Genomic DNA, 26,007 nt, shown 5'->3' on the forward strand with positions numbered 1-26,007 from the left:
AGAGTTCATCTTTTCATGTATGGACAACATTTATCTCAACATTATCATTTCCACTACCCTAACTTTATAATCATGTTATTCGTTTAAAACCCAACATCACTACCATATAATGACTAGTATTATAACAGTTTTGATAAGACTTTTCTTTAAATTTATTAAGTACCTTCTAATTACAAATAACTCTTACAGTCTTTCTCTATTTGAACCACCCAACTTATATCTCATGTACAACAACCCCATCAATTTTACCATCATTTTGATTCAAAGATCCTTCTCCACTTCTCAAGTTTGGAATTAATCTCTTTTTTTGACTCCACAACAAAAATAATATCATCCGCAAAAAACATGCAATTGGAGATTTCCTCTTAAATATGATGAGTCACAAAATATCTAAAACAAGGTCAAATAAATAAGAACTAAAATATTATCTTTGATGTCGCTCAATCCTTATAGAAGAGTCATTTGTTTCACCATCAAACGTTCTTTATACTACTCATTGCCCCTCCATGCATATCTCGTACAGCTTTGATATAAACAACTAGAACTCTTTTCCATTCCAAGGCTTTTTAAAATATTTTTCTTAGGACATGATTGGAAGATTGTTTTAGATTAATGAAAACCATACAAGTCTCTGCCTTTGTTTAGACACTTCTCCATTAATCTCCTTAATAATACATCGCTTCTTTTGTAGCCCTTCCCAACATAAAAACAAATTGGTCTTCAAAAATACCAATCTCCAACCCTAACCTATGTTCAATCACTTTTCCCCACAATTTCATTATATGAATCATAACCTTAATCCCTTTATAGCTTGCACAATTTTGAATATCTCCTTTATTCTTGAAAATACAAACTAAAGTGCTTACTCTCTATTATTCAAGCATTTTCCTAGACCTTATGATTTCATTAAATAGCTTAGTTAGCCACAACTATAGCTATACAAACAGGCTGCAAGCCAGCCTGCAGGCTCGCCCGTACGGGGTTAGCATTTTAGCATGTTGGGTTGGGCCAGCCCACCAAGATAAACGAGCTAAGAAAACCCAACCCAGCCCGCACATTAACAGGCTAGCCTGCAAAATGCAATTTTATTTTTTAAAATTTATCATTAACACATCATATATATAGACAATGATTTTTCTCATATTATTTTTTAAAATAAAATTTGAATATAAATCCATATTATTTTTCTCAATGAATTTATATTTGTGATTTTAATCAATAAATCTTATGAGATTAACAAATAATATGTATTCAAAATATTTCTATAAAAACTAATAAATAATTGATTTACAAACTATAATAAAAATTTCATTTGCAAATTGTAAGAAAGATTTCATCATCTTTCAAATGTAAAGAATATATTTACCACTTATAAATTATAGATTTAAGAAATATTGTCATTATTATATATTTATAAGAAAATATACTATTTAAAAAAAAAATAGGCTAGCCCACGGGCCAACCTGTTTAGCCCGTGAGCTAATCTATTTTAACCTACCATTTTTGCAGGCTGGGCGCAACCCGTTTTAAAAAATGGGCCAATTCAACCCAACCTATCGAATTTGACAGGTTGAACAGGTTAGCCCGTGAGCTCAACCTATTTTCCCAGCTCTAGCCACAGCATCCCTTCTTCACCTAAACATTTTCACAATTCAATAGGAATAATATTATGCTCAATAGCTCAACCATTTTCCATTTTCTCAAGAACTTCCTTAACCTGGCTATCACAAATTGTATAATAAAATGTCAAATTATGTTCTTCTTAAGTTACTAAATTCTTCAAGTTACTAGACAAGCCTCCTTCATCATGAAAAGCTTGTAAAAATAGGCCTCCCATCTGTCTTTAACATCTCCATCTACAGCCAATATTTTTTCCTTCGTCCTTTTTACATCTCATTTTGTCCAAAATCCTTGATTTTCCTTCCCTAATTTTTGCAATCTTTTAAATTTTACATTCTGCATCCTTTGTTCCTAAATACTTGTAAAGTTCCTCAAATGCTTTGGCACAAACTTCACTCATTGCTTTCTTAGTCTCCTTAGCCATAAGATACCTTTCATAATTTTCAATGTTCTTACACAAATGTATGGCTTTAAAATCTTTCTTTTATGGTTGATTTTTTTTCTATATCTTCTCATTTCGCCACCGGGACTCTTTTTATTTCGATCTAAAACCTTTTGATTCTCCCAAAATTTCTTAAGTAACCTTTCTTACCTTCTTAGTCATATTGTCTCACAAAATGTTAATAATTCCCTGAAACTTCCAAATTCTTTCGTCCAAAAAATTTCTCTTGAAAATTTCCCACTTCTTGCTGTTTAACTACCACCACCTAATCCTTAGATTTAACAATTGTCGGTGCTTAAGATTTTTAATCTTAACACACATTCAATCAAATATACATACATGCACAAATACAAGTTAAACTTTAAAAAGTATAGTGAACTGTGATTTTTTATATGTAATCCTTTGATGGTATATAGAGGATTGTATTTTATATATAATTTTATATAAAATAAAATATAAAAAATAAAAAAAAAATAATACTTATAATGATAACTTAGGTATTGCGCTTAGCAAGCCAAGATCAAACTTTCAAGCTCAACTCATTTACTTAACCAGCTTAATAAGCTTAATAACTAGCTTCAACCAAGTCCATGCACAAAAGGCCATCACGAATATATATAGCTCAAAAACAACTTGGTTAGTTCCTAGTCACAAGAAACCATGCAACTGTTGTACCGTCTGCAGTTGCAATAAAGGATACAAGTATAATAAACTTCAACCAAGTACAGCAGAAGTATGAACAGCTTTTCCTTTCAAAGGTTGGGGTAAAAGATAACGAAATAAATTTGATTGCCATCTATTATATCTTTACCATCAGGGTCTTTTATAAACTTATGGCGTGTCAAATCCTTTGAAAGAAACAATAATACAATGCTGATTCGTAAAAATAAATATATGATAGCAAAGATATGGAGAAGCTGAATATTTAAAAAAAAAACAGATAAAAAGAAAAAGTAAAAAAACCTTGAAATTAGAGAGCAACACTCAAGCAAGACACTGAACCATTTTAGTTTGCAAGAATTTACCTTTAGATTAAGTTCTTGCTCCTCCTTTTCAAATTGCAAACATCTGTGAGAGAGGGAAAAGAAAGGAGAGGGTGGAAGAGTAAGTTCTATGCTTCATATACTTGCCATGAAATTCAGAATTCAAGACAACCGTTAGTTCGTTAGAAGTTGACAAAGCCAAATAACCAAAAAGGAAGGGGAAAATAAAGAAATCAAGTTATATGCTAAACAGTTGACCGAGAATGTTGCCAACAGTCGTACTGAAAAATATAATTAGGGTATACTCACTTTGCACGGAGTTTCTTGTTCTCTTCCATCAAATATATAGTATCTTGGTCCCCCACTAATCTTGCAGGTGCTGACATGGTCTACATAGAAATTAGAAAACATGAGTGAATTTAACGATGAGATGGTTTCACAATGGCCAAGGAAATCAAGCAAATTAATAGAATGGATTGGTATTTCAATTCAAAGGCACTGCTTTGAACTATAAGGAAAATAGTCTATTTTTTCTATGACATGTAATGATTGCAATGAGTAAGTAGACAAGCTAATCGGTTTCATTATTTAAAGGGATTTGCCTTTTGGGGAAAAAAGTATTGGTTTTGAAATGACATCCACTAACTGATTGCAGTTCAAATTTAAAGAAAAACTAATGATATTCAGAGGTACATGCGCTTTAAATTAGAATGAATGAAGGTAACTAGCTCGGTATCAACAAAATTTGTATACAAGTTATCAATACAGACCTGTATGTTATCATGACTGCACGCTACACCAGTTATTTCATTTTCTCTCCTTGCATGCTTTTTTATATCCGGAACGTCTATCAATTCATGTGTCTTTCTCTTGGTACGAGATCCTGAATCACCATTAAGAAATCATTCAATAAAAATAAGTCAGTGCAGTGATGTAATATCTTGTTTCAAACTTAAGCAGTTACCTTGCTGAGATCCGCTTTGCAATGCTGCCTTTTTACTAAGAACAGGTGAAATTTTTCTGTCCACTGTGAGCGGTTTTTCTATACCAGGTGGGTGGCTAAGATATTCCAGTTGCAGTAATGGAGACTTCCTTTTTACTTGATATCCAATAAGTCCACAATGATAATCCCTGCCGAAATTAAAGAAGAGTCCTCAAAATGTCAGATAGTATGATGTGTAGTGGTAGAAAGAGGAGAAAGAAAAGAAAGAAGTGAGCAGAGAGGACAGGAATAGAGAAGAGAGATAGAGAGGAGAATTTCTGAATAGTACTCTGAATTTCATTAAGCATAGCATAATTTCAGATTACACATCCTTCATATACATACAGGTGCTAACATGGTATTTTTATTTTCTAAAATCCACTAATCACTCAAACAATCTATTTATAAGTCACCTTCTAACAATCTAGAAGGAATTTATGGTCTTTTTTATAAGTGACTTTGCATAAAAAGTGGATCATTAATTACTTTCTTCCATTTTACCCTTTCACAATTTTTGATGAATAGAGAATAAAACGTTATATGAGAGAAAGTGTTTCTAAAGATAATACATTTAATAAGGATAAATTAGAAAATTTCTTCCTTTTTCAGACATCATCAACAATTTAACTACCTCTCATTGATTTTGATGACATAGTTACAAGTGTTTTTAACTCACATTTAATAAGACTTTTTTTCTCTTAAATGGTACATCTGAATTGCTGAGAACAAAATATAAATAAGCAAGCTTTCCAAGTAGTATCCACAAGAGCCGAATCTTTACAGCAGGGTATAGTACACAGTTATCATACTAAACATTCAAACATGTTTGCAGAATTAGAGAAATGAAGGCCAGGGGAAGACAGAACAGGCAAAAATAATTATTTCTGCAATCCACATATAAAGAGCAGCAACAGATAAGAATAAAAAAAAAAAAAAAAACTATACCAGTATTCCCATGTCATTTCCTTCAAGCGAATTTCAAGCTTCTGAAACAAGGAAGTTCTCTCAAAATCCTGTTTATTATGAATAGGCTCGATAAAATCTGCTTGTAGGACACCTGGAAGGAATGAGATTAAACAGTAAGGTATCAGCTCTCTACAGGTTCAGAATATCTCTAACCTTAGCCCCAAAAAAACATGGAGCAAGCAGCAGTTACTGCTTACCAACCACTCCTCTACCCCTGCTATCAGAATAGCTCACAACCTGCCAAAATGGCTGCAAAAATAGAAGCACCAAGGTAGCAAATCTATGTTGAGGGTAAAGAAAATAAATATAAATCACTTGAAATTTTGTTGTCAGCATAGTTTGACAAACTAATTTTCTAAAGAGGGAGAAAAGCACCCTTTTTCCTTCTTTATTACAACATAATTGCTTTAAAAAAATCCAGCGAATACCAAACTCTTCTACCACAAAATCAAATCAATAAATTTTGCTAAATGTGGAAATCAAACACTGTTGTACAGTAAGAAAGATATTCCACTCTCTTTGCAAGCCATAGAACAGATCGTTCCTAATTAGCTTTACCTGTCTCCTACAGGTTAAACAAAAAAGACAAGCACACAATAAAATAAATTATGGGTAAACATAATTTTTGGTCTCCATACTTTACTCGTGTTTTGCTTTTAGTCGCTATTCTTTTTTTTCGATGTTTTAGGTCACTACACATTTGCTTTCCATTATTTTTGGTCCCTTTATGAACAAAGTATAGGAACCTTGAAAGAACCCAAAACAATGGAAAACAAAAGTGTAGGGACTTAAAACACACAAAAAAAAAATATAGAGATCAAAAGCAAAACGCGAGTAAAGTATAGGGGCCAAAAGTTATGTTTACCCATAAATTATTTTCCTGTCATTCTAATTGCATCAGAAAACCAGCACCCGTGTAAAAACCTTGCCGTATCTCACATGGATATGGACATTAAGCTGACCCCACCTAGTGGGATAGAGACTTGTATGTTTTCTTGTGATATACGCACATTCCACATGGTGAAAACATAACTAGTTCATTCAGCAAACTATTTCATTGACATCCAACAACTACTCAATTACACCATAAAATAGTTGCCTCAAACTAGACAATACATTTTGGGTGATAATTACCAGTATCAGCCGATTTTTGTGATATACATTGAAGCCATGGATATTAACATGTGGAGCCTCTTTAAGAAATCCTATTGTAGTCACAACCGTTCCCTGCACAGATAATTCATTAGAAAATAATTTTTTAAAAAAAGAGTTAATTACTGTGTGAAGAGTCCGGTCAATTCAATTATCCCTTGAGATATAATGCCCAAATTACTCATATCGACATAGGCACAAGCATGCAATTGACACACTTTCAACAAAGTTGAAGACAATAGTGAAAAGGCTTTCAAAAATAAGATAACAACCTCTTTACATCCACCACTACTTGGTCGATACAAGATATATTCAGGAAATTTAAGATCATCAGCAATGTTATGGGGCTCCACACCTTGCCCTCGCAGTATAATTCTAAAACTTTCTGGCACCCGCAGGTACAATATAGACAAATAAACCTACAGAATAAAAAAATAAAAATAGACTCAGAAACAAAAAAAAAAAAATCATCATACACAGCCATTGAAGGAAAAAATATCTTATTCAAGCATACCCTTAAAGAATACTTAAACCGATTAGCAATGTGTTGCTCATTAACTGTCTTCCAGGCAGGAATAGTGTCAACTTTTTTAATATCCCCGGCAATACAAATGTCCTGCACCCAACATATATCAAAGGAAATCCATATAAAATGGAACGAGGTAAAAACAGGAAAACCAACCAACAGCAGATCCCACCTCAGGGTCCTTATCAAAATCTAGCTCCAGATTGCCATCGTCATTGAACCATAAATTGTAGATTATGACTTTAGTACCATGAGGTCCAATATCGTCAAGCTGCCAGAGAATGTGGAGCAGTTGGAGTAAATCAAAATCCTAAAATGATTATGCTCTTAATGTAGCAAAACAGCATAGACATTACAAAAAATTTACATCTTACACTAATTACTTTACAGGATAAATTTAGCCAATACTCATATTCTTGAAATGATAATATAATGTAAATGAGGTCAAATGGGTTGACCTTCTACCTGTTCCATTTTAATCAGAATATAGTGACGGTCATTCAGTGCACAACATGGAATAGAATGAAAAGAAAAATTAAATAGACAGTGATTTTGTGAACGGGAACAATCAGCACATCCCTACTTCCATGAAGTAATACAAAAGGACCAAAGTTGTTAAATAATGATGACAACGACACAAGACATTGCCCCAAAAAAAAAAAAAAATTAAGTGCATTGGTGATGGATTACTCTTCCATCTCTATACCAAAGAAGCTGTAGTTTCATCATAGGTAATATAACCAGCAAGATTTAAACAGGATGGCATACCACAAAAGAGCGACCATGTACATAAATTTTCCTTTAAATCTTGACTAGTACAACAGTAGCAACCACCTCTCAGGAGAATAAGAAGATTATGAAACAGGGCACCATATTCATCCAAGAGTTTCTGCCTTACATTGTAGACACCAGGCATGTGAAATCTGCACTAATATAACATACTTGAAGCTACAATGAGAGCCCCATTCTTCAATGTGTTTCTATCTCATTGGATCGTTACTGCCAAACAAAATCATAAACGCAGACCAAAGAGAGCCATGGAAATGGCAAGCTTAGAAGTAAACTTGCCTCTTAAGAAGCGCCATGGCTATCAATGATTTCAGTTAAGAAATCAATCTGATGCTGCTTGTGTGGAGGGACTCCTCTAAAGGATAAACATGCATTTTGGTTACCTCAACCACTAATGTTTCTATTTCTAGTCAAATAAACAATCTAATAAGTAGTAGAAAGTACATATATTATACCATGCGCCAAAGCACTCTAAAAGCACTAGGAAGAAGAGATAGAGCATGTCATCGAACATCTCTCCAGTGTCCTTGTATATCAAATCACAAACACTCTAATAAAAGCCATGAGCTGCAGCTGATCAATCAAACAAAAACTATAAGATCCTATAAAGGGAACCTCTGGTTTTCCTCTCTAACATTGAAGGCAAATCTAAACATCTCAAGAAAGTCATCGTGACCATGATATCAGGATCCATACAATGCACATGTGCCCTCTAGTTTAACATAAAAAAAAAAAATAAAAGACTCAAAAGAACATAAACTATATTTCTAAGCTAAAAGTATGCATTGTTTAGAACAGGAGAAAGACCAGGACAACAACAAAGAAAGACTAAAAATGAAAACTATTCAACTTTATCTCAAAAGTATTATTGGAGGAAGGAAGGCTCAGAAATTACTTGATTCAGAAGTTCTGCTTCTGATGAATACGGAGACCACCTTAACAGCATGGATAAATTGGACATAAAATGTTCTCTACCATTTAACATTTCGAGCATATTGGTTGACGTATTAAACTCATAACTAACCTGAAATTGACATGGAAACAACAGAATCATTTGAAAAAAGTGTCATTCAAGGGACCAGAGCACAAATGTTGAAATGAAAATTAGTTTTTGTACAATAAGCGTTCTAGAAGTTATCATGTCATCTTCCAGTAGTTACATTATAAGCTGGTCATCTAAAAGGTGCTACCATGTTTTCCTCTAATATTAGTCTATCCCATCTCTCTATAGATGTGCACGCAGACTGACAGACATGCATACACAGATACTTGCACCTTCTGTTATACACAGATACTTGCACCTTCTGTCATATAGAATGTAAGACAATAGGAAAGACTGCACGTTACAAACAGTTTTTCCAACAAGATTCCATTGTCCATATCTTAAGAGATTCCGTTTGCATTTTTTGTGACCGCTGATTTATTGTACATTCTTGTGGCTGTCAATCTTGGGCTAGTGTGACTGCAGTAGTTGCAGCACAACTGCCCAACAGAATGTTTCAAACAACCAAAATGATTGACAGACAGGAAAAAAACAATATATTAGGCCTTGCAGCATCCAGCTTAATAATACTAGGTCAAAAGACAAGTGCCCAGAACAAACCATTCAAGTTAACTGCCGAGCAAAAGAAGAACAAAAAGTGAAATTTGCCAATTCAAGCAGATGTAAGCAGCAACACCGTAGCCAAGTAATTTAACATAGACCATCAACAAATTCCAGTCCTTACCCAGTTAAAATTCTAAATTCCTCAAGTTAAAAATCAACATGAAGAGCAGAAGTATTATTCTTAGTTGATGTACTTCCAAAACCCACAGCATTAGAGTAGAGAACTTGAGAAATACCACGCACCATAGGTACTACTATTCTGTCAAGCCCTGTTTGCATCAAAAATGTAAAAGACAGAAGTCCAATGCTCTGAGTCATAACCCTGATCAAGAACAAACAGTGAGTTTATAACACGTACATAATTATTTACAATAATTTCAACATTTGTTCATCTTTCCCACACTGATAGAAAACACCATCTTTGTGACTGAGTGAGGAATGGAGAACAATACACAGAAAAAGAGAGAGAGAGAGAGGGAGAGCCAACTAGAATTTGATGATATATGTACATAGAATGCAAAGGTTTCAGGCAACAGCCTTGAGAAACATGCTCAAATTCTTGTTTCTAAAGTAGATGACAATTCCAATGTTCTGAAACACTACACAATTTAACTCCTTCAGCAAGGCTTAAATGAATAAAAATTGAAGGGGTGATTAATTTCATTTTCCAATCAGAACTACGATTAACCTTAAATAAATGGAAAGAGCATCTCGGTCACATGTACTGCAAAAATACATTTACATCTAATAAACTTTTCAATTATAAACTCTTACCCCTTATTCAGGTGACGGCTGAAGACAATGACATCAGCACCGAGTCTCATGGTGCTGGTTTTGAAGCCATTTCCATCTAGAAGGCCAGATTTGACAAATAAATATGACATGAAATGTAAAATATTCACAAAAAGAATGTCAACATACATACACTTTCCAATTGCAAATTTTGACTTCTTATCTGAAAAGCCAAAGCTCATACAACAACGCATAGCTTCTGGATCCATCCCACCACCATCATCTGCTGATTAAGAATCAGTTTATAATCACAATAACGAAGACAACATATATACCCAATCCACCACATCCAATGTTAAAAGGATGTTTCAAAACGACACAATCAATTAACTTCAATATACCTTGAATTAACAAAGCAGGACTTCCATCCTTTGGGTTTGATGTTTTATCTACAATGACAAAAGTAGCCCCATTTTGGATCTATCCTAAGAACAAAGTCAACAATGCAATAAAACATAAGAACTAAAATGAAATGAAAAGTTTAAATGGAAGCACCAAACATGGGAAAAAAACACGACATTAACACTGTAACAAGTTAACAGCAAAAGAAAATAGGCTTTTCCATTAACCAATGCAATAACCTTTAAAAAAAATATAATATCATAAACATTTCTATAACATAGTAATAACAATCAACATGTAAACCCCAACAATCCCTTAAAGTGTACTTGCATTAGCGTGGCCATAATTTCATAAAATACCTCTCACAATAATAAATAATTCATACATTTAAACTCTTTACGCAAGAGTAAGAAAAGACATTATAAGAAAATAATTGACTGTAGATTCCTTTTTCTTTTTTTTTTTGGGGGGGAGGGGGTGGTGGGTAAGGTACTAGAAACTATGATAATATTACTAGAAATGGGGGGATATCACAAAAGTGTCACACAATGCAATATTTTTCATTCTAATAGCCAACTTAAATAGCTGATGGTAAATAAGAAAAGCAAGTGCTTCAAATATAAACAAAAATCACCTCATCGAATGCATTATCAAGAAGCTCAGCTATGGCTGTATATAAGAACAAAGAAAAAAAAATGGTTAAGAAAAAGGGTCAAAAAGGTGGACTAATAAGAGGATTATAAAGAAAATAAACCAATTAAGAGAAATGTAAAGATGAAAATAAGCTGATTAAATTACACCAAGGATCCTTAAAATTACACATTTGATCAGTTGAATACCTTAAAAAATAATCAATTCAATCTAGTCTTCACAAAACATTATTTTTCAATAAGACCCTAGTCAAACACTAATGTCAAGGGTAGACATGGAAGTGTTGCTGATGCAACACCCAACGATTTGTTGATATGGAAGTAAATTTCCAACAGCAACTTGACAGTTATGAATCATGAGTGATTTCAAACTTATTCGAAGAACTAAGGAACAAAAACCAATCAGTTTGTCTTTCAGTGATCCAAAGTTGCAATCAAACTAAATAGGTTTATATCAATTTAAAAAAAAAAATAACATACCCCCAAATGCCCATTTATGTGAAGTTGCATTTGAATGAAGGAACTCGGGGTGAACATGTAGATAGTGGTTTGCATCTGCAATCTCAAGAAAATTCATTCTGCATTAATGAACTCAGATTGAAAAACAATCCAATACACACAAACTTAGCGTGATGCGTTTAATATCTTGAAGCTATAATCCACATGAAAGTTAAGCGAAAATTACTGTAAATCAACTGCAAAATATTCCATAATGCATGCACATTCCTCACTAAGTAAAGTACTAATACATGATCAGTGCTATCAGATTACTTTGAACTACTGGCCAAAAAAAAAAAAAAAAAGATTACTTTGAACTGGGATTTTAGGACCAAGCCCATCATCATAATTCCCGGCTTTCCAAAACTGCCTACAAACGGGTGCAGCAGCAATTGGTGATGTATAAGATAGGCCTGAGTTATCAACTGGTGACAGCCCCTGCTCCAACACACTAGAGCTACTGTGACCAGTACTTTGCGTTGGGCCACTAGAGTTCCTATTCTCTTCAGAGTCATGTTTAGCAGAACAGGTATGAGTGGCTTGTTGGACTTTGTCGGACTCAGCTTGTTGTTCTGCATGCTCTGCAAAATCTGACTCCAGCTTAACAGCTTTTAAACCAACATCACATTCATCGTCACTAGATAAATCAATAATTTCTGAAGGCCCCTTCATTATCCCTGTCACCCAAGTCAATCATATACAATTGAGTGGAATGATGAACCAAGAACACCGCAAAAAGGAGCTACCACAAATAACAAATCCTTTTAATGCATGGCCAGATAACTTCAGGCATAGCTTGAGCCTTGATGTTAAACAGGAAATCTACCACCAATAGCACAGCCTATCAATACATAGCCGAATAACTTCAGGCACAGCTTGATTTTAAAGAGGAAAACGTCAACAACAACAACAACAACAACAACAAGCCTTTATCCCACTAGGTGGGGTCGGCTACATGGATTGCAAGACGCCATTGTGCTCTATCATTTATTAAGCTTTTAGAAATATTATTAATTAAGAGATCACGTTCAACAACTTCCAAGAGTGTTCTCTTAGGCCTTCCTCTACCTCTCTTAATCGGACTCAAAGTTATATGTTCCACTCTTCTCACTGGTGCCTCCCTTGGTCTTCTTTGTACATGCCCAAACCATCTCAACCGATTTTCTACCATTTTTTCCTCAATAGGTGCCACCCTCACTTTTTCACGTATGTGCTCATTTCGAATTTTATCTTTACGTGTATGTCCGCACATCCATCGTAACATTCTCATCTCTGCTACTCCAACTTTATGCTCTTGCTGTCCCGTTAGAGCCCAGCATTCACTACTATATAACATTGCCGGTCTGATAGCAGTACGATAAAACTTTCCTTTAAGTTTATTAGGCACCTTACGGTCACAAATAACTCCTTTAGCTTTTCTCCAATTAAACCACCCAGCTTGAATTCTATGTGAAATATCTCCACTGATTTCGCCATCATTTTGGATAATGGCTCCCAAATATCTAAACTTTTCCACTTGAGGTATAATTTGATCTCCCAATTTTACTTCCAAATTATTTTCGAATAGTCCTTTATCAAATTTACAATATAAATATTCCGTCTTACTTCTACTCAGACGAAAACCTTTCGACTCCAATGTCCTCCTCCATAACTCAAGTTTGCAATTAACCTCTTCTCTTGTCTCTGCTATAAGAACTATATCATCCGCGAAGAGCATACATTTCGGGATTTCCTCTTGAATATGTTCCGTCAAAACATTTAAAATCAAGTTGAACAAATAAGGACTCAGAGATGATCCCTGATGTAGCCCAATCTTTATAGGAAAATCCTTTGTTTGACCACTAGGCGTTCTTATACTAGTTTTTACCCCCTCATACATATCTTGTATGGCTTTAATATAAGCAATCCGTACTCCCTTTTTTTCCAACGCTTTCCAAAGCACTTCTCTTGGTATACGGTCATAAGCTTTTTCCAAATCAATAAAAACCATGTGTAGATCTTTATCTTTACAACGATACTTTTCCATTAATCCCCTTAGTAGATAAATCGCCTCTGTAGTTGATCTACCTGGCATAAAACCAAATTGATTCTCAGAAATACTTGTCTCCAATCTCAACCTATGCTCAATTACTTTCTCCCACAATTTCATTGTGTGGCTCATGAGTTTAATCCCTCTATAGTTAGTACAATTCTGAATATCTCCTTTATTTTTATAAATAGGAATTAATGTACTTCTCCTCCACTCATCAGGCATTTTCTTGGACCGTAAAATCACATTAAATAACTTAGTTAACCATCTCACCCCTTCTTCACCTAAACATTTCCACGCTTCGATAGATATACAATCAGGTCCGTTAGCTCTACCATTTGCCATTTTCTTAAGAGCTTCCTTTACCTCCTTATCACGTATTTTTCGATAGAATGACAAATTTTGTTCTCCTTCACCAGTTACTAAATCCTCCAAGTTACTAGATGAATCCTCTCCATCATTGAAAAGTTTAGAAAAATAAGTCTCCCATCTATTTTTAATTTCATCATCTGTAACTAAAATTCTTCCCTCTTCATCCTTAATACACCTTACCTGTTCTAGATCTCTTGATTTTCTTTCCCTACTCTTGGCAATCTTATAAATATTTTGCTCTCCTTCCTTCGTCTCAAGGTTCTTATAAAATTCTTCAAAAGCTTTAGAACGAGCTTCACCCACAGCTCTCTTAGTTTCCTTCTTAGCCATACGGTACCTCTCCCAATTTTCCTCATTGTTACACAAATGTATGGCTTTAAAACAGTTCTTCTTATACTTGATTTTGTCCTGTACACTATTATTCCACCACCAAGACTCCTTATCTCTCGGACCAGGACCTTTCGATTCTCCCAAAACTACTTTTGCAACCTCCCGTATCTTTTTAGCCATATCCTCCCATATGATGTTAGCACTTCCCTGAGAATCCCAAATTCCTTTATCCAAAAGATTTCGCTTGAAAATATCTTGCTTCTCACCTTTTAATTGCCACCACCTAATCCTTGGTGTTACTACTTGTCGACGTTTTTGGATTTTACTCATAATACACACATCAAGGACTAGGACCCTATGTTGTGTCGTTACAGCATCTCCAGGGATCACCTTACAATTTTTACAAAGTTTTCTATCTGTGTTCCTAACCAAAAGAAAATCAATCTGCGACCTTGAGGCTCCACTTTTGTAGGTGATGAGATGCTCATCTCTCTTCTTGAAACAAGTATTGGCAATCTTAAAATCATACGCCAATGAGAAATCAAGAAGAGTTTGCCCTTCATTGTTTAGCTCTCCAAAACCAAAACCACCATGCACCCTCGCATACTGACCAGCTTCCCTCCCGACATGCCCATTAAAGTCTCCTCCAATAAAAATCTTTTCACTCTGTGGTATGTGTCGAATCAACCCCTCCAGATCCTCCCAAAATAATTCCTTAAGACTGGCTTCTGTCCCGACTTGCGGCGCATAAGCGCTAACAATATTAACAGTCTCACGTCCAATTATCATTTTTAAAGAAATAATTCTGTCTCCAATTCTGCTAACTTCTACAACGTTCTTCTTCCACTCCTTATCTATAATGATGCCTACTCCATTGCGTGCACTTACTTTTCCTGTATACCAAAGTTTGAAACCTTGAATATCCTTAGCTTCTTCTCCACGCCATTTTGTTTCTTGCAAGCAAAGGATATTGATTTTCCTTTGAATCATAACCCCTACAACCTCTACAGATTTACAATTTAATGTCCCAACATTCCAAGTACCAAATCTAATTTTGCTCTTATGGACTAACTTCTTTAGCCGCGTGCGTCCAGAATGACGCGGTAGCCCTTGCTCATTTAACACTACATCCGGGCGCCGATGCAGCGGCTCTAACTCACTTATCACTGTACTCGAGCCATGCAGCGCGTTACTTACGGGCAACGACCTAGCATTAACATTATAACGTCTATTGTCCATGTTCATGATAGATTCAACAAATTTTTACATTGGCTGTTGATGGCCTAACACAACCCTCCTCCTTTACCCGGGCTTGGGACCGGCTATAAACATAGGCGGAGTTAAAGAGGAAAACGTCACACAGAAAAAAAACAAAGGAAAAAGTGTAAGTTGCAAGTAGCATGCCAAATCACGATGCAAGCACAAAGAGTTCTCAAATATCTCTTATACCCGCGATTAAGTTACTTGGGTTTATCACATTTTCATATAGTAGAGGGCAATACCCACGGTCAATACTCAACATTATCGACACTCCTTATTTAATCCAAAAAAAAAAATTGAAATAAAGTATCTAAATTGTCCAATAGTTTGGTGTAATTAAAAAGGCAGTAAGATTAAGTTTCTTCCAACCAACATAGAAGTGGTATTTCGACCAAAAATAAAGTAATTCTATGCAAGCAGAGAAGCAAAATGTTTAGATTTTTAGAAAACCTCGAAAAATGAAAGTTAAAAATTAAAAATAAAAGAAAAATAATATATTTTCTTCGTACCGGTACTATAAAGCTTGAAGACATAGACAATTTAGACATTCAAGTGCTAGACATGCCCCAGCAATGCAGTTGAAGACGCAACCAAGTGCCTTCTAAAGAAGTCCAGTGCCCCTCACACCATGAGATGCCCTAGCTCAAGCCAGTGATGCCTTTGACACTTTGTGCTTGGTCAGGATGAGCTCCTTAGGTGCCTCAATGTTCCTAGATGCTGAAAGGGAAGAAACAACTTAGAAGACCAAGCCTGAAATTTTAAAATAATAATAGAATAAAATAGAAAACTACAAGAAGGGAGTCTACAAAAGTAGCATTTGAGGAGTTTTACCAAAATTTAGGAATGAAAAATGGAGAATAAAAGATTCATAAAATTGCAAAGAATAAGGAAGGAAAATAAGATATTTGGACCAAGCCAGATGTATTAAGGATAAAAAGAGGAAATGCTTTGGTCACAAATGAAGCTATGGAAGACAGGGGGGGCACTATGTCTATAAATTTTTCAATAATGAATTGGGGCCGAATGGAGATGTGGAAGATTTAAAAATCCATGAAAGTGAACAAAATTTGACATTTTAACACAATTCAAGTCAGAGAAGTTAAAGAAGCCTTTAAGAAAATGGACAATGGCAAAGTCATGAGCCCTAACAGTATTCCTATTGAATTGTGGAAGTGTTTAAGAGATAAGGACATTTTTTAGCTCACTTAAGTTTTTCAATGAGATTCAGTGATTAAAGGAAACGTCAGATGAATGGAGAAGTACTTTGGTACTTATTTACAAGAACAAAGAGAATAACCCAAATTGTTCAAACTTTAGTGCACAAGCAAAGTAAGCATAGAGAATGGGGTGGATATTATTGCTGATAAGAGAGAATGTGGTAGAAGTTAAAAGCCTTGGAGACAAAATTATTTCTTCAAGAATAATCATTAGACGTGATGCTCACAATATTATTAGTGCTTATGCCCCTCAAGTAGGGGTAGAAGCCCATCTTAAAGAATTGTTTTGGGGAGAGGTAGAGGGGTTGATTCAAAGCATACCAAAAGGTGGGAAAATCTTAATTGGAAGAGACCTTAATAGTCATGTCGATAAGGAGGTAGGTAATTATGCAAGGGCTCATGGTGGTTTTGGTTTTAGGGTGCTTAACAATAAAGAATATGGCTAAGAAAATAAAAAAAGTTTCTATAAAAATTTTGGAAGAATCAAAAAGTTTTGGGATAAGAAGTCTTGCAGGTGGAATGAAAACGTATAGGAAAAAGCCAACCATAAAAGAGAGAATTTTAAAGGCATACGTTTGTGAAGTAACACTGAAAATTGGAAACATATGGTATGGCTAGGAAAGAGGCTGAGAAAGCATTATATAAAGCATGTACAAAAGCGTTTAAGAACAAAGGATGAAGAATGGAAAATTTATAAGATTGCATAAAGTAGAGAAAGAAAATCAAGAAATTTGGAACAAGATATGTAAAGGATGAAGAAAGATGAAGAAGGACAAGTTTTGGTTATAGTTGGAGATATTAAAGACATATGGGAAACCTACTCTTACAAGATTTTCAATGATAGAGGGCGCTCGTTTAGTGACTTGGAGGATTTAGTAACTCGAGAAGGAGAACATGTTATCATAGGATTTGGAATAGCAAGGCTAAGGAAGCACTTAAGATAATGGAAAATGATAAAGCCACCAAAGCTGACAGTATTTCTATTGAAGCATGGAAATATTTAGATGAAGAGGGAGCAGCTAACTAAGTTATTAAACGACATCTTACAATCCAAGGAAATTCCTAAAGAATGGAGGAGAAGCACTTTAGTTCTTAAACGCTTTAGTACAAAGAAATTAAACGTATAAATCATATAGTAAAATTGTAGGAAAGGACGATTGAACATAGGTTGAGGTTAGAGAATGGTATTTCTAAGAACTAATTTGGTTTCATGCCAAGAATGGGTACAACAGAAGCCACATATTTATTGAGGAGATTAATAAAAAAAGTATCAAAGCTAAGGCAGAGACTCAAACATGGTTTCATTGAATTGGAAAAAGCTTATAATTGTACTTTGGAAGTACTTTGGAAAGCTTTAAAAAAGAAAGAAGTTCAAGCTGCTTACATCAAAATGATACAAGATATGTATGAAGGGGCAGCAACTAATATAAGAATATCTGACGATGAGACAAAGAACTTTCCTATAAGGATTGGCCTATATCAGAGATCATCTTTGAGCCTTTACTCAATTGAATTAGTTTTAGATATTTTAATTGAGCATATTAAAGAGGAAATCTCCAATTGCATACTTTCTTGTGGATAATATAATTCTCACAGTCAAAAAAAGAGAGAAAGAGAAAGAGATTAATCCCAAACTTAAGTTATAGATAAGGACCTTGGAGTTGAAGGTTTTCAGTTGAGTAAAAGTAAGACAAAATACATTCATTGCAATTTTGATAAAAAGTTAGTTAGTAGTAACTTGGAAGTAAGATTAAGAGATCAAATCACACCACAAATGTAAAGGTTTAAATATTTGAGAGCCATTATTCAAAATTGTTGGATGTAGGCTTTCGTATTTTGTGCTTCAAGCCCACTAACACTTCTAGACCTACTTTTCCATTTTTAGAATGCACTATAACATTACAAATTTTTGGGTTTAATTAGCTTTTACATTACTATAGATTTTAGAAGAGTTTAGGGATTTAATTAGATTCATTCTCTCCTATTTTCACCTATACATATACCAGCTTTTTCCTCAATGAAATACACAAAAATTACTCAAAAAAAAACTTCATGGTAATTAAAGCCATCATCTCAGCTCTCTTGACTTTCTCTTTTTCCACCCCCTCTATTCTAATGTCCCATGTAGGCACTGTCAAAAATCCATCACCACAAACATTTCATATAGGCAATAGGAGCAAGACAAACTCGACTAATTTGTGTTGAAGGGCGCGACCAGAGACAATAGGTCAAAAGGTCCAATTATTGACAGTGGATCAAAGGGTTCTACTCTATTCCCTAGAACAATCATGTTAGCTCCCAAGGCATTCTCCCAAATCATGATTGCTCATCGTTTGCATGGGAATAACTATCTACAACAGTCCTAGAACAATCTGATGGTTCAAAGAGAATATCTCACAAGCATTCCTCCTCCACCACCACCTATAAATACCCAGTATGATGTCTTGCTTGATGTCCTGACTTGTGAACTCCATGACACAGTGATTTAAAAACCGAACAGTCAAACCATGGATTGGAGCCATTCACGGCTCAGTTTGGACTAAAAAACCATTTTCATGATTGACCCGGATCAGACCAAAGTTGAACCGCTATTAAGCCGGAAACTAGAGTTAAACAAGAAACTAGAGTAGTTTTTAGAAAACCGGACAATTTAAAACATAATATTAAAACAAGCTTAAAAAAAACTCAAAAATTAGATCCTACCAAAAGCCAACGTTATTTTTGGATAATTCACATGTATAAATTATCATTTAAAACCATTTTTTTTATAAAGATATTGATAGTTATAGGTGCAAATATAGATACTTCTGAATCTACTCATATCTAATTTAACCAAAATCCATCTATATTTGACAAGTTATAAAATTATAATTTATAATATTATTAATTTACACTCATCTTATGTCATTTTATTAACATATTATTAAATTTTTTTCTTATATTTATTTTATATAGACATTTTATATTATGTAATTATTACATTACCAGTCCAACCGTTGATTAAACTGATTAAACCATCAAAATTGAGAACCACTGAATTTTCGATTCAACATCCAATCCGGCTTTTAAGACATTGCCATGACAATTGAAATAAGCAAGAATTATTTGCTTGCAACCACCACCAAGGACAATTGAGAGTCAGCTAAAAACACTTATTTTGTTTGAGAAAATATGACTGCCAATTTCCAAGTAAGACGTTCCCTTAGAAGCCTTCTTTAGAATGACAAATCTATGACCCAATATTCTATTGCTCTAATGAAATACTGGCAGAGAATTGATCTTTATGAGATCTACAAGTGATCTTGTCACAAGGATGACATTTGTTATAAAAAAAACTAGTTGATCAAAAACAATGCTATGATTTCCTGGTAAGCCTCAATGATACTTTTGAAGATATCCAAGGCCGAATTACAAGCATGACACCCCTTCCCATGTTGGAGGAAACTTTTAACATGGTGCGATGCGAGGAGTGTAGGAAAGTATTGACTCAAAGCTCCACTGTACCAAATTCTCTTACAAAAGATGCCTCTCCACTTGTTGTCCAAGGAACCCAAGGAGATATGAACGGGAAAGAAATCAAGAAAGTATTGTGACCATTGCAATAAGGGTGGTCATGCCAAGGATGACCGCTCGAAGTTACATGATAAGCCTCCAAATTTCAAAAATAAGGCTAAGGGTGAAGAAAAAGGGCTTATTGTGAGTATTCCAGATTCCAAAAGTGGGACATAGAGTGCTGAGAAGCTATCTATTCTTCAGAAAATACTAGGACGTATGTGAGGCCAAAACTCATTCGGTAACCTTGGCCCAATCAGATACTACCCTTGCCAAAGCTCTTGCTGGGATAATAACACCCAAAAATATTTTGGAGTGGATTCTGGTGCTATAAATCACATAACAAGGTTCAAAAAATTATTTTCTGATTTCAATGAATCTTTGACTGCAAATTTGTTGAAGTAGCTAATGATAAACATGCAAAAGTCATAAGTTCTGAAACCATAGTAATTTCTAAACATACTATTTTGACAAAGGTTTTGTTTGTTCTGACTATTAAGTATAGTCTATTATATGCAAGTTGTATCATGGCTCAAGCAAATTGTCTAGTAATTTTAGACCACAATGGTTGTGATTTTCAAGACTTGGCCTTGGGGATAATGATTGACGATGCTAGAGAGTTGAATGGGCTCTAATATATCCACAAATCCTCATCAAATAATATTTATTAAGCTATGACCAGTACTGATCTTGCTTTGTGGCACTCAAGGTTAGGCTACCCGAGTCCTTAATATATAAAATTTTTGTTCGCATATGTCAATGATAAAGCCATTTTTAATTTTCATTGCAATATATGCAAGTTTGCAAAACAAGTTCGAACCTCTTTTTCCTTAAACAAGTATACTCCTACTCATCCCTTTTCTCTCATCCACAGTGGTGTGTGGGGTCCACTTAAATTTGAAACCAACTCTAAGTCCAAATGGTTTTTAATGTTTATTGATAATCATACTCAGGTAACATGGCTTTTTCTAATGAAAGCGAAATCTGAAGTTTTCACAATTTTGAAAAATTTTCATGCCTTCATTAAAGATCAGTTTCAACCATCAAATAAAATTCTCCAAAGGGATAACAAAAGAGAATATTTGAACTCCAACTTCAAAAACTATTTAGAAAGAAATGGGATACACCATCAAACACCTTGTGCCTATTCTCCCCAACAAAATGATATATCTGAAAGGAAAACTAGACATTTGCACGAGCCCTTGTGCTTGGTGGTAATGTTCCTAATAGATTTTGAGGGGATGCTATTCTTACCTTTGCCTTCTTAATTAATTGTTTACCCTCTAAGACTCTAAATTTTCAAAACCCTCTTCAAAAATTTCTCGAGATCTATCCTAACTCCCATCTCACACAAAACTGAAAAGGGGTCTTTGGGTGCATAACATTTGTGTACAACAAGGCTAAGGGGAAGCTAAACTCTCGTGCCATCAAGTGTGTGTTCTTAGGTTACTCCTCTACTCAAAAAGAGTATAAATGCTATTCCTCTATTACAAATCGCTTGTACATCACCAAGAATGTCAAATTTGTTGAACACCAGCCTTCTTTCCACAAATCATCCATTCAAGGGGAGAAAGAAACAAGTGAATGGTCAATTTGTTTACCACAAATCATAACAATTTTCCTGACCTCTCTAAACCACACTAAACCACATGGACACCATATATCACTAAAACTACCCACAAATGCCTCTTTAAATCACAATAATTCAACCATGGAGCCTCCAAACAATTCTAAAGTCATCAAATCAAATTCTCCAAGCTCCAGAAATTGCTCAAACAGATCCAGATTTCAGGATACAAATTCTTTTGAACCTCTCAATATCCTTATTGACACCAAGACTAAGGTGGAAGTACCAAATAGTTCTATTGAGCAACACCAAAATGGAGATCTCATTTCCATACCAATACATAACTATGTATCTACACCTAAGGAGAATCTTGAAGACTTACACTAGCCAATTGCCTAAAGGGAATTCAATTGTAAGTAGTAGATGGGTCTTTACAGTGAAGCATAACCATGATGGGAGTATGAACAAATATAAGGTTTGATTGGTTGCTTGGGGCATTACTCAAACTTGTGGTATTAATTAATAGAAAACTTTTCCTCTCGTTGCTAGTCTTAACTCTGTAAAAGTTTTGCTATCTCTTGCTGCAAATCTACATTGGCCCTTGCATCAACTTGATGTTAAAAATGTAGTCCTCAGTGGCAACTTTGAGGAAGAAGTTTATATGGAGATCCCATTGGGATTATAAAATTCTAACAATTCGCACAAGATTTGCAAGTTGATCAAGTCCCTATATGGCCTAAAATAGTCACCAAGGGTGTGATTTAAGAAATTTACTTAGGTTGTCAAAGCCTAGAGATACAAACAATGCCAGGTAGATGATAGCTTATTTGTTAAACATTGTGGTGATAAAATAACAGCTCTCATTGTGCATGCTGATGACACAGTACTGATAAGAAATGATGATAGAGAAATTGCCAAACTAAAGGCCAACCTAGCAACAAAATTTGAGATCAAAGATTTCGAATCCTTGAAATACTTCTTAGGTATGGAAGTGTTGCAAACGCACAAGGGAATTAGTGTGTCACAGCGAAAAATACACCCTGGATCTATTAAAGGAAACGGGGACATTGGGAGCAAAGCCTGCAAATACTCCGATGGAGTTGACTCAAAAATTAACCATCAAATATGATGGGACTGCAGTAAATAAAGAAAGATGTCAGAAGTTGGTAGACAAACTAATTTATTTATCTCATACTAGACCCGACATTTGTTTCCCTGTGAGTGCACTTAGCCAATTCTCAAGTTGTTTTCAAAAGGAACCTATGGCTGCTATTTACAGGAAATTTAGGCATCTAAAGAAGACTACAATACTGGGCTTTTTTTTCCACAAAAGGTGACACTCAAGATATAAAATTGTTCAGAAATGCTGATTAGACTGGTTCAAAGGTAGAAAGACAATCTACTACTGGCTATTGCTCTTATGTAGGGCAACTTAGTGACTTGGTGAAGGAAGAAGCAATTAGTGGTTCCAAGAATCTCTGCTAAGTCTAAATATAGCACATTTGCCCTAGGGACTTGTGAAGGAATATGGATTGTCAGACTTCTTGGACCTAATAAAGCATGGTTTATAGCATGTCTACAATGAAGATTGCCAACAATCTGGTCCACCATGGTCGTACCAAACATGTGGAGATTGATCAGCATTTTATCAAAGAGAAATTAATACAAAAGCCATTGATCTATCATATATTCCTTTGGGGCAATAGATTGTAGATGTGATGACAAACCATTATCCTGAGAAAAGTTTGAAGCATTTAGAAGTAAGTTGGGAATGGCCTACATTTGCTCATTAGCTTGAAGGGGAGCATTGGATGTAGGCCCTCATATTTTGGGCTTCAAGCCCGCTAATATATCTAGACGTACTTTTCATTTTTTGGATTACATCATAATGTTACTAATTTATGGATTTAATTAGCTTTTATATTATTAGAGAGTTTAGGGATTTAATTAGATCCATTCTCTCCTATTATCACCGATATATGTATTAGCTTTTTCCTCAATGAAATACACAAAATAATTTCAAAAATGATGGTGAAATTGACGGACATGTTAACAAAAGATAAGCTAGGTAGTTCAAATGGAAAAAGGTTACAGGAGTTATTTATGATTGAAAGGTATCTAATAATTTAGAGGAAAATTTTATCGAATTGCTATAAGATCAATCATGTTATATGGTAGTAAATGTTAAACTTTAAAGAAACAACAAGATCATAAAATTGGAAAAACATAAATGAGGATATTGAGATAAATGTATGGACACACAAAAGAAGAAATCCGTACTAAGCATACACAATAAAAAGTAGATGTGGCATCAATTAAGGACTAGCTTGTAGAAAATTGTTTGAAATGATTTGGACATATATAGAGAAGACCAGAAGGCACCGATGAGAAGAGAGAAACAAATAGTGTTGAGTCTATAAAAAAGGGGCAAAGAAAAACCAAAGAGAACACGCAAGGAACTAGTTAAAAGAGGTCTTTTGGTTGACAATATACCCAAAAACTTGGTAATTAATAGACCATAATAGTGCTGTGTAATCATGTAGTCAGGCCCACCAAGGAGAATAAGGTTTGTTGTTGCTGTGTGAAATTATAGGAAAGAGTAATGAGCACATACTAAGAAATGAGACCTTTATCTCAAAGAACTAATTTGGACATATGCAAGGATGATCAACAATGGAGGCTCTTTATCTCTCAAAGGGGTTGATGAAGTACTGGAGCACAATTAAAAAAGACTTGCATATGATTTTTGTTAACTTGGGATAAACTTATGATCAGGTGCCAAGAGATGTGATTTAAAAATCTCTAGAAAAGAAAGATGTATGTGTTGCTCATATTAAAGCTATAAAAGATATAAATGAGGGAGCATCAACTAATGTGAGGATGATAGGGGTGAAACAAAGAATTTTCCTATAAGAATTGGTTTACATCAAGGATTATACTTGGGCCATTATTTGTTTGAATTGGTTTTAAATGTTCTAACCATGCCTATGCAAGAGAAAATCTCTAAGTGCTAGCTCGTCAAACTTTGGCTTAAGTAGGAGCAAGATGGATTACATGCATTGCAAATTTGTAGAAGGAAAGTTGGAAATAACTAGGAGGTGAAGTTTGAAAAGCAAATCATACCACAAGTCACAAAGTTTAAGTGTTTCTAATCAATTCTACAAACTAAATGGTAAAATTGATGATGCTGAGCATAGGATACAAGTCCATTGGACAAAATCTAAGAAAGCACTAGGAGTTCTTTGTTATCACAAGAATCCTACTAAGCTTTATGAGAAGTTTTATCGCGCCATTATATAAAATGGCCTTTTTATGAACAAACCATCCCATTGTCAAATAAAATACAATGATGTCATAAAATTCACCCAGTTGATTCCTTCCACTCAAATCATTTTTAGTCATTATAACCCCACTTTTCCCCTCGAGAGGGAGGATAGAACAGCTTGAAACAAGTAACACTAATGTAAAATTAATCAATTATCGCATTCTTACTCACGGCTCCCCCTCTTCCTCGTACTCATAGCCTAAAATTGAAAAACTTAAATATAATAAGTTTCATGCCCGTTCTTTTTTCACCCACCAAAACTCCCAAACATTACCTAACTCCAAATTTCAAAATAACAAAATTAGACAGATGTGAGAGTGTTATCTGGGTTACAATCATTCAAGATCCCCCAGTCCATCACAAACGAAATAGCACTCAAAAATTATTAGAATAGCATAGAGACCACAATTTTTTAAAAAAATCAAAGTCAAAACTCAAGCAACTGTATGGGTCGAAAATTTGACTTACCCAGTAAAATGATACAGAAATTAAGCTAGTTTGAGAGGAATGAAGCCATGAAGGATGGAATTTGAGTGTCAACCCACTCAGATATTCGTCGATTGAGATAGAGCACGAGGTTTGGTAAATCCCTGAGAAATTGAAAATGTGTACTTAGGTTGCAATGCATGCAGCTGGGTCGAACGAAGCGGAGAACTATTCACCGTCGATATGAAGCGGAGAACAGATGCCACGCGACGGGACGAACGGAGCGAACAGGCAAAGAGACATTCGCTGCTTAAGAGGAACCGACGAATACGACGAATATATATATATATATGTGTATATATTTCCTTGTCTCCCAAGATAGGGGTAGGGTTGAAAGAAAAGCTAATTAAAATTTAAATTTGAGCTAACAAGAAAAAAGAGGGAAGGAAATTAAATTTGTGTGTGTGGGCACGTAACTGCATGATAAGTTAAGCATAAAAAATAGGTTTTGCCATTAATAGAAAATAGCTTTTTCAAGATATTAAGAATAATAGGTAGATCTTTTCAACTAAATTCATTAG

At 34.7% G+C, this 26,007-nt stretch overlaps 1 protein-coding gene across 6 annotated transcripts in view; it reads right to left on the reverse strand.

Annotated features, from left to right (window-relative positions):
* LOC129308557 (protein MICRORCHIDIA 6) overlaps nucleotides 1–25,735 on the reverse strand; it is a 29,111-nt gene extending 3,376 nt beyond the window's left edge. For 2 of the 6 annotated variants that reach the window (XM_054949746.1, XM_054949742.1), the window contains exons 1-20: nucleotides 25,469–25,735; nucleotides 15,849–16,056; nucleotides 11,660–12,025; nucleotides 11,331–11,405; nucleotides 10,835–10,869; nucleotides 10,200–10,278; nucleotides 9,992–10,081; nucleotides 9,841–9,916; nucleotides 9,310–9,388; nucleotides 8,356–8,484; nucleotides 6,844–6,942; nucleotides 6,660–6,761; nucleotides 6,418–6,564; nucleotides 6,128–6,220; nucleotides 5,191–5,242; nucleotides 4,973–5,084; nucleotides 4,010–4,176; nucleotides 3,816–3,928; nucleotides 3,355–3,434; nucleotides 3,088–3,130 (exon numbers count right to left, since the gene is read on the reverse strand). In XM_054949746.1, coding sequence (XP_054805721.1) covers nucleotides 3,088–3,130; nucleotides 3,355–3,434; nucleotides 3,816–3,928; nucleotides 4,010–4,176; nucleotides 4,973–5,084; nucleotides 5,191–5,242; nucleotides 6,128–6,220; nucleotides 6,418–6,564; nucleotides 6,660–6,761; nucleotides 6,844–6,942; nucleotides 8,356–8,484; nucleotides 9,310–9,388; nucleotides 9,841–9,916; nucleotides 9,992–10,081; nucleotides 10,200–10,278; nucleotides 10,835–10,869; nucleotides 11,331–11,405; nucleotides 11,660–12,020 — 1,932 coding nt within the window. In that variant the 5' untranslated portion in view covers nucleotides 12,021–12,025; nucleotides 15,849–16,056; nucleotides 25,469–25,735. Of the gene's footprint in view, nucleotides 1–3,087; nucleotides 3,131–3,354; nucleotides 3,435–3,815; nucleotides 3,929–4,009; nucleotides 4,177–4,972; nucleotides 5,085–5,190; nucleotides 5,243–6,127; nucleotides 6,221–6,417; nucleotides 6,565–6,659; nucleotides 6,762–6,843; nucleotides 6,943–8,355; nucleotides 8,485–9,309; nucleotides 9,389–9,840; nucleotides 9,917–9,991; nucleotides 10,082–10,199; nucleotides 10,279–10,834; nucleotides 10,870–11,330; nucleotides 11,413–11,659; nucleotides 12,190–15,848; nucleotides 16,057–25,468 lie in introns of all 6 variants that reach the window. The other 4 variants (XM_054949744.1, XM_054949747.1, XM_054949743.1 and 1 more) reach the window with 4 other exon arrangements.
* Nucleotides 25,736–26,007: the final 272 nt, after the last annotated feature.

This window comes from Prosopis cineraria, unplaced genomic scaffold (assembly GCF_029017545.1).
Source record: "Prosopis cineraria cultivar Desert tree isolate PC_DT_omini unplaced genomic scaffold, ASM2901754v1 PC4, whole genome shotgun sequence".
Taxonomy (NCBI): domain Eukaryota; kingdom Viridiplantae; phylum Streptophyta; class Magnoliopsida; order Fabales; family Fabaceae; genus Prosopis; species Prosopis cineraria.